Source organism: Lynx canadensis, chromosome B1 (assembly GCF_007474595.2).
Source record: "Lynx canadensis isolate LIC74 chromosome B1, mLynCan4.pri.v2, whole genome shotgun sequence".
Classification (NCBI taxonomy): domain Eukaryota; kingdom Metazoa; phylum Chordata; class Mammalia; order Carnivora; family Felidae; genus Lynx; species Lynx canadensis.
In genome coordinates this window covers 58811335-58827303 of record NC_044306.2, presented here as the reverse complement: position 1 = coordinate 58827303, position 15969 = coordinate 58811335, and the positions used below count along the sequence as shown (strand labels likewise).

General features: G+C 41.3%; 1 protein-coding gene across 1 annotated transcript in view; it reads right to left on the bottom strand.

The window, feature by feature from the left end:
• Window positions 1-8290, bottom strand: part of LOC115512087 (histone PARylation factor 1) — a 30073-nt gene extending 21783 nt beyond the window's left edge. The window contains exons 1-3 of the mRNA XM_030312761.1: window positions 8189-8290; window positions 3576-3735; window positions 839-1028 (exon numbers count right to left, since the gene is read on the bottom strand). Of these exons, the coding sequence (XP_030168621.1) occupies window positions 839-1028; window positions 3576-3735; window positions 8189-8236 (398 nt within the window). The 5' untranslated portion in view covers window positions 8237-8290. The remainder of the gene's footprint in view (window positions 1-838; window positions 1029-3575; window positions 3736-8188) is intronic.
• Between the last annotated feature and the right edge of the window lie 7679 nt (window positions 8291-15969).

The window sequence follows — 15969 nt, the reverse complement described above, 5'->3', positions numbered from 1 at the left end:
CAGGACAAGCAGAATTATAAAACATGAGAAGGAAAGGGATACAATTCATACATATAATCAAATCATTTTACTTTACAACAAAGGATACCAATACACAGCAATGAAGTGACTCAGCCAAGGTCCTAGTAAATTAATGGCAAAGCCAGAAGCAGAATCTATATAACCCAATTCCCAGCCCTTTGTGCATTCTACAGTACCACACTTCTCACTAGGCAGGTTTCCTCTACTTCCTGTATTATCCCCCAGTCGATCTTCAAACAGCATCTCTACTGATAGAAGTGGCCAAGGTATTTTTTCTCTCTCAAGGTACTTCTATTTCTTAATAGTCTAAGCATTTTGCATATCCATTTAATCCTTTTAACATTCCCATTAAGTATGTACAATTATTATCCTCATCTTACTAGAGGAAACTGGGTAAACAGAAACTGAGTCATAGAAAATCACAATCATTAAAGGTGGCTGGCACATGGTCACTCAGATAATAGAACCAGTCTGACTCCATAGCATATTCTTATTTCTATGGCCCCTGGAAGCACAGGGCTAATTTAAGCCACGACAGCTGCTCTAAATTAACTTTCTTGGGCCACAAGAGTGTTTCTGAACCCAAAAGGTAAAAAAGTTTATAACCACAAAGGAAAAACCAGTGAGGTTCAACCCTGAAGAATTCACTCATCTTAGGGTAGGCTACAATGATATTATCAAGAACATTAAATGCCTATGTATCCACCAAAAAGAGGAAAACATGCCCTTCACCTTGAGTCCAGTGAATGTCTACTTATATTCTTATACTATGTATACAGCCCAGTAGCTGTATTTTACAGAAGAAAAGATCCTTTACCTGAAATACCCCATGTGGAACTGAGTTTTATTATCTCCAATAATAATGGTCTGGAACTCAGGAGGATCATAGTAAAATCTCCAGTGAAGGTTAAAATTCAGGTTTGCTGACTTTTTCTTCATTTTATGTTTTCCGGCAAGGATATCATAAGGACCCACTAATCGAAGTCCGAGGCTTGTGGAAAGTGAATCTATAAAGTAAGTAAGTTTATTGAGACAATAACTTTCTGAAGGCAGACAGGAAAGGCCTTTCATTCGTAAACTATTTCTAAGAAATTTTCTTAAAAAAAAAAAAAGAGCTTCTAAAATCAAAGAGCTTCAGTTACATTTGAAGACATACATAATGAAAAATCAGAGCAATGAAAATGTGGCACTCACATTTAAGATTCTCTCTTAAATTTACAACTGATTACATTTCAAACATTTCTGCTGTCTCTTATTTTAGACAAAGCCAGACTGTTTTGTATTCTCATGGGCATATTAGAGCTTCAAGTACTTACATTGTCTCATTACTATGTTGTTATTAGCCTCAAATGTTTGTAGCACACCCATATTAAGGAAGAAATAAGATGGACAGTAAGTGAATGTGCATGGAGGGTAAATAATTTATTTAATAAAAAATATATTTAATGAAAACATTTCCTTTCCCTTCTTCCTACACCTCAGCCAACTATCACTCTCAATTCCCTTGCCTTTGGCCAACCTTAATTCTGGATGATTGCATCTCTTCTCCAACCAAGATCACAAAGGGAGAATGCTAAATAAAACCAGTCAGTGTGCATGTCAAACATATCTTTTTATATCAGATGGGTCCTTGTTGCTTCTTTAAGAGAGAATAAGCACTCCAGGCAGGACCTGGATATGTAAGGAGATGGGGATTGAGAGAGGAAGAAAATTCTTGGAAGAGGTGACAATACAAATAAAGGCACAGAAACAGTTTATTCAGAGGGGAAAAATAGTTCAGCTTATTTGGAACTTAGGGTAGCATACACTGATTTTTTTTTTTTTAGTTTTTATTTTTTTAATTTTTTTATATATATGAAATTTATTGACAAATTGGTTTCCATACAACACCCAGTGCTCATCCCAAAAGGTGCCCTCCTCAATACCCATCACCCAGCCTCCCCTCCCTCCCACCCCCCATCAACCCTCAGTTTGTTCTCAGTTTTTAAGAGTCTCTTATGCTTTGGCTCTCTCCCACTCTAACCTCTTTTTTTTTTTTCCTTCCCCTCCCCCATGGGTTCCTGTTAAGTTTCTCAGGATCCACATAAGAGTGAAACCATTACACTGATTTTTTTTAAGTTTATTTATTTTGAGAGGGGAAGAGGAGGGGCAGAGAGAAAGAGATGGAGAGAGAGACAGAATCCCAAGCAGGTTCCATGCTGACAGCTCAGAGTCCAATGTGGGGCTCGAACTCAAACTGCAAGATCATGACCTAAGCTGAAATCAAGAATGGGACACTTAACCAACTGAGCCACCCAGGTGTCCCTACGCTAATTTTTAAAGTAACAAAAAACTAAAGTCATCCATCTTATTAGCCAGTCATAACAAGGTTAATAGTCTGATATACAATAACAAGGTTTTCCTCCTTCTATGAACATATAGATATTTTAAAGACAATTATGCTGTTTTATAATGGTTGTTTTCCATTCTGTCCTCAAACTTTCTGAATATTTTTCCATGCTATCAAAAATTTTTTCCTAATCTTTAATAGCTGTATGATATTCCATTATTGAGACATTAACCATTTCTAATTTTTTTTACTCTAAACAATGCTTCAGTGAACATCTTTGCTAATACACGTTGTACAATCATATTTTTAGAAAAGTTGCTGCACACTTTAAGTGTTTTGCTATATTGCCAAAACTGTTATCTACCAATACACATTTCCATCAGTAGTATATGGGAGTGCTTCTCTCCCACCTGTTAAAACATATAAACAGCACAAAATGGTGAAAAGTAACTCTGTCACAATCATCAGTTTTTTGTGCATTCTTTCACAGACAGTACATAAGCACAGAGAAAGTACACAGGAATACGTGTGTCCTTGACTTCTAAAAAATATATATGAATGGGATGGGGGGGTCACCTGGGTGGCTCAATAGGTTAAGCATCCGACTGTTGATCATGATATCACGTCATGATCTCACAATTTGTGAGTTTGAGCCCCGTGTCTGGCTCTGTACTGGCTGTGTGGAGCCTGCTTGGAATTCCCCCTCTCTTTCTGCCCTTTCCCTGCTCGTGCTCTCTCAACATAAACTTAAAAAAAAAAAACAAAAAACAAACGGTAGCATACTCTACACATTTTTTTTTCACTTGACATATTTTAGGCACAATACTTTATTATATAAAATCTACCTTGTTCTTTTAAAACTATGAATATCCATCGATAGATGTGTTACTGTTTAAGCCATTTCCTACTTTTGTTTCAATAAATTTGATTGAAATGAACATTTTTAGTTCATCTAACCGCCAAGTTTCTAGAACTGCTAAGTCATACTAAAACTCCTGCAACAAATCAAAGTACTTGTTTTCCTTTAAACCCTCATCAAAGCATGTTGTGAAATTATTTACCTTTGCCAGTATAACAGGGGATAGTGACATATTATAGCATTATTTTTCTATTTCTTAGAAATATCTTTGAAAAAGTTCCTTTTCTATGAACTGTTTAGATCCTTGCTCCAGTTTCCTACTGTCTTTTCCACTCGGAGAAGCAGAATGATTTTGGAGCAACTCACCAGCTGGCTTTTCAGGATCAAGCTCTTCACAGAACTTCCAGAAGTGATAGAAATCTTCAGGCAGAGAAAGCTTATAATGATTTTCTACTTCTTGTCGAAGGTCACTGGAGACATCAGCTTCACAGGATTTACTCTTCTTCACATCAACTGTGTTTTCACACTGAAAGTCAGTATACAAAACTTTGTTTCTCCAAAAGTAATTTTGGCAGCTTTCCTGGCATAACAATATTGCTCATTTCTGTTCACGCAACTCTGAGATATACATTTTCCTTAAAACTCTACAAATGGTATTTCTGACTAAAATCTAGAGATTCTTTTGGGCAAAGAAAAAAGGAAAACAGTTTATAATATACAGCGGTCAAGAAGGATACACAAAGTCTTTAAGTATATTTCTCTAAGATAATGGAAATAGAGAAAATAAAAAAAAAACAAGTATAAAAGGTAAAGAACAGGAAGGGGAATAAGGAATAGGAAGGTTTTGCCTTCTTTGGGTAAATAGGTCATCATGCCCCCCTTTAAGTAGATTCAGTGATCACACCGGAAGCCAACTGCAGAAATAACTAGATAAAAGGGGATTTACTAGTTAAAACATTTCAGAAAAAGGTCTTTAATACCAGGACTAAGTTATGACACTCATTTTTTAATATCCCTGCAATATGGTCATTATGTAAGTATGGTAGGTTTTATAATGCCTACTTGATAAATTTCCATGAAGGTTATGGTTAGTTGGAGGTTATGCTTAGTTGAAGGTTACGTATCTTTAGTTTTCTCAGTAGCAGTTTTTTTTCTTTCTAGGAACCTCGATCCTTTCTTTTTGGATGAAGTTTCTTTTTATTCTTCCTTTCCACCTGTATCAGTGCTTTTCAATTAGGAGCGATTTTGCCTCCCAGGGGACACACTTAGTAGTCATAAATTTAGGATAGGGTGCCACTGACATTCAGTGGAATAGAGGCCAGGGATGCTGTTAAGCATTCTACAATGCACAGGGTCAGCTCCCTTAACAAACACTTACCAGGTTCAAAATGTTCATAGTGCAAGGCTGAGAAATTCTAACCTAGACATTTCTCAGATTTTATTTTCCCAGTAGGCTCAAGTTTATTGATGTTACTTTATGTATCAAAGTCTATAAAATTTATTTATGAATCAGTTGACACACACAAGAATGTTCTTGGGCCGGCTCAGTCGGTTACGCGTCCAACTCTTGATTTCAACTCAGGTCATGATCTTACAGTTTGTGAGTTCCAGTCCTGATGGGGCTGCGCAGCCTGCTTGGAATTCTCTTGCTCTCTCTGCCCCTCCCCTGCTCATGCACAGACACGTACTTGCTCTCTCAAAATAAACATTTAAAAAAAAGTTCTTGATAGTGCTGTTTCTAAGAGTAGGAAACGCAACAAATGAAAATGCCTATTGACATGAGGATGTAAGGTTATAGGATTTCAAACAGTGGAATATTCTGCTTAGTGAAAAGAAAAATATAGCCACACAGAATATCAGTCTTAATACAATGTTGAATGAAAGAAAAAAGTCCTTGAAGTTTATATGCAGCATGATAGCCTTTTTATGACACTCAAAAACAATAAATAAGTTTGAGATAAAGCTATAAAAAGAAGGCAAGACAAAACATAAAATTGAGGATGGTAGCTACATAAATGGGGGTGACAGGAAGCCAGGCAGAAAAGACAGATGATGAACACAAGTATAGCTATTGTGTTTTAGTTCTTGGGTAGGGCAAAGGGTTCACAGATATTTTTTATATTATTAAATAAGGTAAAGAGGACCATGCATTGACCAATAATTTTTTTTTAATGTTTATTTATTTTTGAGACAGGGAGAGACAGCATGAACAGGGGAGGGTCAGAGAGAGAGGGAGACACAGAATCTGAAACAGGCTCCAGGCTCTGAGCTGTCAGCACAGAGCCTGATGTGGGGCTCGAACTCACAGACCGCGAGATCATGACCTGAGCCGAAGTCGGATGCTTAACCAACTGAGCCACCCAGGGGCCCCGCTCATAAAACAATTTAAATTGAAGAAAAAGGCTATTGAAATATGCATCTAGGAGCACCTGGGTGGGTCAGCTGGTTAAGCATCTGATTTCAGCTCAGGTCATTATCTCATGGTTCATGAGTTCTAACCCCACACTTGGCCTCTCTGCTGTCAGTGCAGAGCTCGATTTGGATCCTTTGTCCCCCCTGTCGGCTCCTCCCTTGCTCCTGCACTCTCTCAAAAATGAATAAACGTTTAGGGGTGCCTGGGTGACTCAGTCGATTAAGAGTCTGACTCTTGATCTCGGCTCAGGTCATGATCTCATGGTTCATGAGCTGGAGCTCCACACTGGGCTCTGCACTGGTCAGCTGTAGCCTGCTTGGAACTCTGTCTCCTTTTCTCTGCCCCTCCCCCGCATGTGCATGCTCTCTCAAAAGAAACATTTTTTTTTAACGAGTAAACATTAAGAAAGAAAAGAAGGGGTGCCTGGGTGGCCCAGTTGGTTGAATGTTTGACTCTTGATTTTGGCTTGGATCATTGTCTTGCAGTTCCTGAGTTCAGGCCCCACATCGGGCTCCATGCTGACAGTGTGGAGCCTGCTTAGGAATCTCTCCTTCTCTCTGCCCCTCCCTTGCTTGCTATGTATCTAAATAAATAAACATTTAAATACATTAAAAAAGAAATATGGATGCAGAAATGAATGTTGATAATAACAGTAAAGATAACAATAAAAATAATAAATAATAAATGAAACTTATCATGCACTTACCATTTGCCAAGTCACTGTTCTAAGCACTTTCTATAAATTAACTCATTCAATCCTCACAATTGCCTTATGAGCTAGATACTATTATCCACATTTTACAAATGAGAAAAATGAAGTAACTTCCCTTACGTCCCTAACTGAAAGTAGAACGGTTAAACCCAGATGAGCTGGCTCCAGAGCACAGATTCATCCACTTTATGCTGCTTCTCCAATTACATACAAAAGAGTAAGAACATATGGGCGCCTGGGTAGCTCAGTCAGTTAAGCGTTGGACTTTGACTCAGGTCATGATCTGGCAGTTCGTGAGTTCAAGCCCTGCCTGGTCTCTGTGCTGACAGCTCAGAACCTGGAGCCTGCTTCAGATTCTGTGTCTGCCTCTCCCTCTGTTCCTCCCTTGCTCAAGCTCTGTCTCTCTCTCACTTAATAAATAAATAAATTAGGAACATATCAAGTCCTGACCTATCCTCCCTTATGTTTTCACAGCAGTCTTTGTTTATGCTTTCAAAGACTGGCTCAAACTTAAGATGTTAGAAAGAAAAGCCTTAATCTACCTTGCTGAAAGACAGTTTTGCTTAATGGTTAGGTTGCCTGGGTTGACTCTGGACTCTTCTGCTTTCCAGCTCTGTCACCTTAGGGAAGTCATTTAACCTGTGCCTTATTTTCTTATCTACAAAAAGGGCATGTAATACCTATATCACAGGTTTGTTAGGAGGAATAAGCTGTTTGTGAAAATACACAGTAGTTGTAGCAGATAATAAATACTAGCTATTACTGTTAATTATGGTCTCTATAAATTCATTTTCATCTTTGTTTTATTTCTAATACTATCACTCAAAGCAGTTTATAGCACCTTCAATGGGAGATAAAGATTTTTTCAGCTTTGTCTTACCTCACACACTAATTTAGTAACCTCAAATCCCCAATAACTAGAATTTAGTGCAGCTGTCCTCTTCATTGGCTACACTCATCCTTTACCCCTGTGTTCCTAGAAAGCATGACCCAATATAAATAATGCTCAGGCCCTCTAACAATTAAGCGAACACTGTCCTGCTTTATCCAGTTTATAACCCAGAGGGAGTCATTTTTCTGAAAACTTTCCTTATCACAAGGACATTTCTTTCCTGCCTGAGTCTCCTAATTGCTACAGCAGTAAGGAACTTCTGAAATCGTAGAACAGGATGAGAATTTGCATTTAATTTATGCCCCGTCCCCCATTAGTGCCTTTATAATCAGGTCCCTCTTTCCCATCTACCAGACTCCAGTCAGGCAGAACTCCGCTGTGACCAAACATCCTCTACACTTATTTCTCTTTTATTTCTTATCTCTTATTTCTCTCTCTGCCCTAAAAAGCCATTTCCAGCTTAAGTTGCCCTAAAAGATTTCCTTAACAACCTCCTGGGACTTAGATCCTCCTTCAATGTTTCCCCAGCACTTTCTACGCAGCAGCGTTACAATACCAAACAACAAAAAAAGTTAAAGTAAAATGTTCATTTGTGCCAAGTTGGGGGCCATACATGGGGGCAGTGGCAGCATGATTCATCCTGACACCGCGGCGCCCGGGCAGAGCCTGGCATATAATCAGTTTCCAATCAACATGTTGCTGACTGAACGACTGAACCACTGGTTGTCTTACGCGGCTTCCCCAGGAACCGCAGCACCGGGAGGAGCGCACAAGAGGAGACAGGACTACTGCTCTGGTCCAAACCCCAGCAGAGCGGGAAATAGCAGCCAGGGGCAGACAGTCGTTCCCAGGCACACAGCAACCACTCAATGACCACTGGAGAAATGCAATGTGCTGCCCCTTGGTGCCCTAGCTATTACCCAGAGAGCTCGGCAGAGCTCACACACCCACTGTGGCAGTACCTGCTGCCCCTCCCCGCCGGGTCTGCGTTTCCCGCCGCCGCCGGCCATTCTGTAGTCGCAGTGCCTGTGGGGTCCCGCGTCCCGCCGTTGCTTCCGAGCGCCGCCAACTGCTTCCGGTTCAAGAGACACCAATCAGAAACCCTGCGCTGCCAGGGTCACGCCAGAGGGAAAAGCCTCAGCCGTTGCCCCGCCCCGCCCCGCGAGGCCCCAGAGGAGGATGGCAGAGGCCCCGCCCACTTTCCCACCGGGCGCGGGGGGCGGTGCCGCTTAGATCCACCCTTATTGCCTCACCGCGCAAGCTACTGTCGCGCAGACTAGCTGCAGGGATGCTCCTGAGACTCCAGTGTACCGAATTTGGATCCGTTAAGGTGATCCGGACTTCCTCTTTAGGTGTTTACTAGTGTCAAGGCTGGATGTATGGCACTGCCATCACCCAAACCCTCGTTTTTCCTTGATTTATATTTATTTAAAGCATTAAATGTTGTCTTCCTCTTTTCCATCTCTCTACCTTCTCCACTATACTGTTGCTACCTAACAGTAACTCTTATTCTCAATTATCTCTCAGAAGGAAATCAGTTTCTCTCATTCTTTGTTACAATTTGGATTGTGTTCTCTACACCCTGATATGCAAAGTGTACCCCCAGGAGCATCAACATTAGCATTTTGAGGAGAGCTTGTTAAAAATTCGGGACCTAGGGTGCCTGAGTGGCTGAGTCAATTAAGCCTTTGACTCTTGGTTTTGGCTCAGGTCATAATCTCACGGTTTTTGGGTCCAGGTCCATGCTGACAGGCCACAGCCTGCTTGAGATTCTCTCTCTCCCACTCTCTCTGCTCCTCCCCTGCTCGCAGGTGTGCATTTTCTCTCTCTCTCTCTCTCTCTCTCTCTCTCTCTCAAAAATAAATGAACTTTAAAAAAATTCAGAATCGCACACTTACTTTCTCTAAAAGATAAATGAACTTAAAAAATTCAGAATCCCACACTTACTGAATCAGAATCCGCATTTCATCAAGATCCCCCATTGATTCGTGTGCACTTAAAGTTTGAGAGGCACTGCATTCAAGTGATCTCCTGGTGCCTCCTCCAGTGCTGACATTCTGGAAGGTCTTTGCCTTATTCCTGAAAGGATTCTTTATTTCCTGAATCTCTATCTTCCCTTTTCTTGATTTTATACCATAGCTTTGTGGAACCTATCCTCCGTGAGTGATCCCCTCCCCCTTTTCATTAGACCTTGCATGTCTGTACTGTCTTTATTCTGGCTGAGTATAGAATTCTCTGTTGAAAATAATTTTTAGTCAGAATATTAGAGGCCTTGCTTCACGATGTCTTAGCTTCCAGTATTGTCATTACCTGATGATTCCTATTCTTTATAGGTAACTTTCTTTCTTTCATTTTTTAAAAACACAAATTTATTATCTTATAATTGTGGAAGTCACAGTGTAAAATCAGTCTCACTGTGCTAAAATCAAAGAATAGGGAGACATTTACCTACTTCATCCTCAAGTAATTTCTTTATGTGTAACCTGTTTCTGTTTTGTTTCATCTCAAGAAGTTTTAGGATTTTCTCTTTATTCCCAATGTTCTCAGACACCATCATGTATCTTGGTTATGGGTGTTTCCTCATTTTTATGGAGCTGGTATTTGGTAGGTTGTATTTGATCTTGAGACATATGTCTCGGTTCTGGAGATTTTTCTGGTGTTATCTATGGCTAATTTTCTCTATCTTCGCCCTCCCTCATTGTATGTCTTCTTTTTCGGAAATTCGTTATTCAGATGTTTGACCTTCTTGAATGATGTTTTTTCTTATTTGTCTGTTCTATTTTCTATCTCCTTTTTCTTCTTGTTCTACTTTCCGGATAATTTTCTGGATTTAATTAGACAAATATATCAAATTATTATTTTGGGTTTTTTTTAATGTTTATTTTTGAGAGAGAGAGAGAGAGAGAGAGAGAGAAAGTGTGTGTGTGCAATTGTGGGAGGGAGACAGAGCATCCAAAGCAAGCTCTATGCTGAGAACAGAGAGCCCAATGCAGGCCTCAAACTCACGAACCCAGGACATCATGACCTGAGCTGAAGTCAGACTCTTAACCGAGCCACCCAGAAACCCTGATATCAAATTATTATTCTTTTATTATATAGGCATGCCTTGGAGATACTTTAGGTTTGGTTCCAGACCACAGCAATAAAGCAAATATCACAATAAAGTGAGTCAAATGAATTTTCTGGTTTTCCAGTGCATATAAAGTTAGGTTTATACCGTACTATAGTCTACTAAATATGGAATAGTTTGATGTCAAAAAAATGTGCACCCCTTCATTTAAAATATTTTAATACTAGGGGCGCCTGGGTGGCGCAGTCGGTTAAGCGTCCGACTTCAGCCAGGTCACGATCTCACGGTCCGTGAGTTCGAGCCCCGCGTCAGGCTCTGGGCTGATGGCTCAGAGCCTGGAGCCTGTTTCCGATTCTGTGTCTCCCTCTCTCTCTGCCCCTCCCCCGTTCATGCTCTGTCTCTGTCTGTCCCAAAAATAAATAAAAACGTTGAAAAAAAAATTTAAAAAAAAAATAAAAAAAAATATTTTAATACTAAAAAATGCTAATTATCATCTGAGCTTTGAGTGGAATCTTTTTGCTGGTGGAGGGTCTTGCCTCAATGTTGATGGCTGCTGATGGATCAGGGTAGTGGCTGTTGAAGGTTGGGGTGGCTGTGGCAATTCCTTAAAATACGACAACAATGAAGTTTGCTGCATCAATATGTTGCTGGGTGAACTGGGGAGATCTCTGGGCCCTGAGGCCTCTGCCCAGCCCATGCCCAGGATGTTTCTGGAAGCTCTTGGTCTCATTGCAGGAAAAGAATTCAAGGATGGACCAGACACATTGGTTGAGTGGCACAAGTGAAGAATCTATAAAAGAGACAGTACACTCTGGAGCTGTGAGGGTGGGCAGCCTCAAGGAGAGCTGCCTCCCCAGGACTGGTCTCTATCCTTTATTGACAGTTGTTAACTAAGGCGTGGAATATTTATTACCTGGGTAGGGGATTTTTTGGGAGCAGGGTTTCATGTATTTTCTCCCTTACTTGGTCAGGGTCTCTGGCCTTCTTTATCTTGGGTCTGTCTGGTTTGATCTAGCTCCTTGTGGCTTTGTTTGTGGAATGCTACCAGGACAGGTTGCTAACTTTTCTGATGAAGGGCCTTGACTTCTCCTTTGCTGGCCACCAGGCATCCTGAGAAAGTCTAACTACCTGCCTACTCTGGAATTCCCCCCTCAAGGGCCCTCTGGGCCTTTCAAGGGAAAATGGGTGACAATCCATCTTATGTAACTACTTCATGCTTGTATGGGGCATTGACCCTGCCAGAGGGCTCCAGAAGTCCTTGCTATCTAGGTTTTAGGAAACCTGGAAGGACAGTGGAGTAGAAGGAAGCTGTAGATTGTTCAAGGGGGTGTTGGTAGGCTTCATCTTCATGGGGGATATAGGTTGGAATGCCTGGTACATCATCATCTGGAGATGAGATTGTTGGAGTCTGGAAAAGACAAATATGACAAGAAAGTTAAACAAGGTCCAAGAAGTAAAAGTGACAATATAGCCACTAGTGGACCTAAAAAGGGCAAGAACCAGGGTATAGATGGAAGCACCTCACATACAGCACTCCAAATAGCACTAGAAGTATCAGCTGCTTTGGTCATTTGATGGAGCCTTTTGGCTTGGTCATATAATTTTCAGATGTTGTCTTCCATCTGTCCAGTGCTGTTGACGTAAGTGCGACATATTCTGTTAATGACAACACATACCACGCCTTGCTCAGCAGGTAAGTAATCCAAAACCAGCCTGTTGTCCAGAACCACATTGGCCAAAGATTGGTGTGGCTTGGAGAGATCTGAGCAAGTGGATGCAGTGGTGAAAGTGAGTTTATCTAACATTGCTGTCAGATTTCGAAGAGTGGTTTTATGGTATACAAATCTCCCGCAAGGGGCTAGCACCAAGGGTACCTGCTATTCCAGCCAATACAAGGGCTATTGCCCTTCAGGCTTTAATGTGGGATCAGGTAGAATTACAGACTCCTGGGGGAATCACATACCCCGGTGTGTAACTGCCCCAATGTTTGAGGTTATCAATGCAAAGAAATCCTCAGGCCAATACGGGTTGGGTAAAGATTGGCTCCTGTGGGTTGTGAGGAAGATGTCCAAAGATAAGGAGATAATTGGGAGGGGCATGTAAGGTTATTGGATAACTCACTATTTCCAGATTCTGGAGCTGCAGGACCCACCTGGAATAGTTATTGTGTATGCAGTGGGGGGTGGAGAAGTTCTCCTTTTATTCTAGGGAACATATAAACGTAATTGAGAAGGGTAAAATTGGAATTGTCGTCAATGTGGAATGGTGTCCACGTGGGCCATGATCTAAAACATGGGTATAATATTGGGGTTTCATGTGGATAGCCGGATCTGGCACAAGTCCACTGGGTGGTATCACAATCTGCATTATTTTAATTTTCTTAGCAAGCATACTATGTTTTGTACTCAGCACATTAAACTGAGATATTGGAAATGATTTGATGGTCCAAGAATCTTGAGTTATCCTGTGAGGAGGTGGTGTTATTTGCAGCTGACCTATCTTTTGGATTTGTCTGTGATGTTATTTGGCAGCATGGACTCAGAACTTAAGTAAAATCAGGGACTAATTCCTGAGATGTCTCGAGTAATGAGAGTGGATAAGTCCACACATGTTCCAATTTGGGTCAACAAGCATCTCTTCTAGGGGAAGAGAACTAGGCCCAGTATAGTTTTTTTTTTGGAGGAGAGTTATTCTGGGAGAATGAATGAGATAAAACAAGGTGTAAGTAGTGTCTTCTTGAGAATGTAAATGGCAGATCTAACAGCTGGAAAGGTTATTCCCCTGGGAGATGATTATGTTGGAAAGATTTATGAGAGAGTTTTCCCTCTACCCCTGTGAACCTGTGCAAGTTAGAGCGGTGGTGAGAATAAGATAAAATGTGATTTTTAGGACTATGTCTGAGGATTAACAAGGAAATCAATTTAAAGATCCATGTAGGCAAAGGTTTGCAATGAGGAGAAGCAGTAAAAGAAAAATCAAGGCAATAGCTAACAATACAAAACAAATATTCATAGTAAGATGTCAACCACTTACCTTTTTGAAGATGTCATGTAGATCTTCCACAGGCTTAGGAATAGGATGGAATTTCTTTAGTCTTTGCTTGTGGGGAGCCTGGAGCCACTGGTTTTATGCTATACAAACTAACCCAGCTAGTTACACCTTGAAGCTTCACTGCTGTTAGCGTGCGAAAAAGTCTTTAGCATTGGGACCTGGCAGAGCCCCTTTCATTTGGGGTCTAATTGATCTGAACATGAGCACTTCCACCAAGTTTTTAATAAAATCATGTCCCTTGTCCCCTGGCCTGGTCTGGGCAAGGACAGGCTCTTTCTTAGGCATGAGTAAAACTTTGTTGCTATAGTTTATGATACCCTGCTGTATCTGTCCTAGATCGATTAAATGTTTTATAAGTCCATGCGTTTCTGAATCAAGCAGCAGATCTGCTGTAAAGAAAGCTCTCCCATACAGCATTTCAAAGGCGTTAAGTTGGAGGACTCTTTTTGAGGCCATTCTCATTCTCAAGAAGGCTATGGGCATGAGTTTTGTCCAGGATTCTGAGGTTTCCTGGCAGTTTGGCTAAGATTGTTTTAAGGGCTTTGATTAAATCAGCCAACCTTTCCTGAGGATTGGAATCTCCAGGCAGCATGGAAGTGGTAATGAATTCTCAAAGCAAAAAACAGCTGTTGAGTAAGCTTTGCAATAAAGGATGGGCTATTATCACTCTATGGAGACTTTGGAAGCCCAAAGCACAGGATAATTTCCTTTAATAGGACTTTTAATACCTCTTGGACTTTTTCTGTTCTAGTAGGATAAGCCTTTATCCAACCAGTGAGGGTGTCCACAAAGACCAGGAGGTATTTATATCCCTGAGATGGGAGCATTTGTGTGAAGTCTATCTTCCAGCCCTCTTTGGGGTGTGTGCCTCGCCTTTGGATGGGCTGGAGGAGTGGGAGGTGGTCTAAGCCCTCCTCCAGAGGTGTTCTTATAACATAGATCACAGGCCCTGGTGATAACTCTTCCTTGATAACCTGTGACACGCCAATTCCTAAAAAGACTCTATCAACTAAGGAGGTTAATGCTTCTCTTCCCAAATGAAAGAAGTTGTGTGTTCCCTTGATAATTTTCCATTGTGATGCCTAGGGAAGCATTACCTTTTGGCCTTGTGTCTACCATCCCTTAGGATCTAGTTGGTAGCCTTTCTGCTGAGCCCAGTTATTTTCCTTTCTGTACATTGGGGCCTTTGTTGGAGGATTGGCCCGTGGGGGAGTAAGGCTGCCTGTATTGGGAGTGCTGCCAGGACTCCATTTTTAGCCTCATTGTCTGCTCAATTGTTTCCTGCAATAATATCAGTGTTTCCCTTTTGATGACCCCTGCATTGGATTATGGCCACTTTCTGGAGGCTCCTGTACTGCTTAAGAAATCAAGGATCACTTGGTGATGTTGTACAGGGGGAGTATTTGGCAGTTAAAAGCCCCTTTTCTTTCCAAATGGTAACACAAACATGGAGAACAAGAAAGGCATACTTACAGTCAGTGTAGATGTTAGCTCTTTTGTCCTTTCCTAGTTGTAAGGCTCTAGTGAAGGCAATAAGTTCAGCCTTTTGTGCCAATGTATTGGGGACAGACCTCCTGCTTCTATGACCTGGTGAAGGTCTACCTGGTAAGGGTCTGGCTCCTTTAATCCCTTTTTTAAAAAACTGCTGCCATCAATAAATCATATATTGTCTAGGTTATCAAAGGTTGGTCTTTTAAATCTGGCTTACTGGAGTAGACCTGTTCTGTGGTTTCCACACAGGAGTAAGTTTTCATCTCCTTTGCATGGCAGGAGAGTAGCCAGGTTAAGAATTTGACATAGTTTAAAGGTCACCTCTCGAGTAAAGCCAGATACTAAAGTAAGGTGCCCTCCTGTTAGCCAATATTTCTTTTAATATCTAGGGCTCCCTGTAACTGGTGTGGAGTTTATACTTCCAGAGACTGACCTAAGGTTAACTGGGTGGCTTCCTTTACCAGAAGTGCAGTGAGCAGTGACTGCCCTCAGGTACCCCAGCCATCTGGCTGCCACTGTGTCCAGTTGTTAGAAAAATAGGCCACTGGTTGTGGGGTTGGTCCTAAGTTTTGAATAAGTACCCCCAGGGCCACCCCTTGCCTTTCAGCCACAAACAATGTGAAGGGCTTTTTGAGGTTAGGAATTTTCTGTGCAAGGGCTGTTGTGAGCAGGCTCTTATTTTTTGAAAAGCCTCTTGTGTTTTCTTGTACATTTAAGCAGGTCAGCGTCTGGCCCCTTTAAACCCTCATACAAGGGCTTGGCTATCCGTCCAAACCTTGGAATCCAGATTTGGCACAAGCCTGCCATCCCCAGAAACATTCTAAGCTGTTTTTTTGTTTGTGGTGGGCCTACATGCAATATAATTTCTTTGTACTTCACAGAAAGTACCCACCTTCCCAGCATCAGAACATTCCCCCAAATAGGATACTCCTCTTTGGAAATAATGGGCCTTTGTCGGGGCAACTTTATACCCTCGTTCTCCTAGGAAGTTTAGAACTTAGATGGTATTTTATCTGATTCTTCCTTAGAGGGGCTACAGATGAGTTAATCATCTGTGTATTGCAAGAGAGCTCAGTGGCTAGAGTGAGCTGACTGCTCTGACAAGAGCATTGTCAAATGGGTGGGGACTGT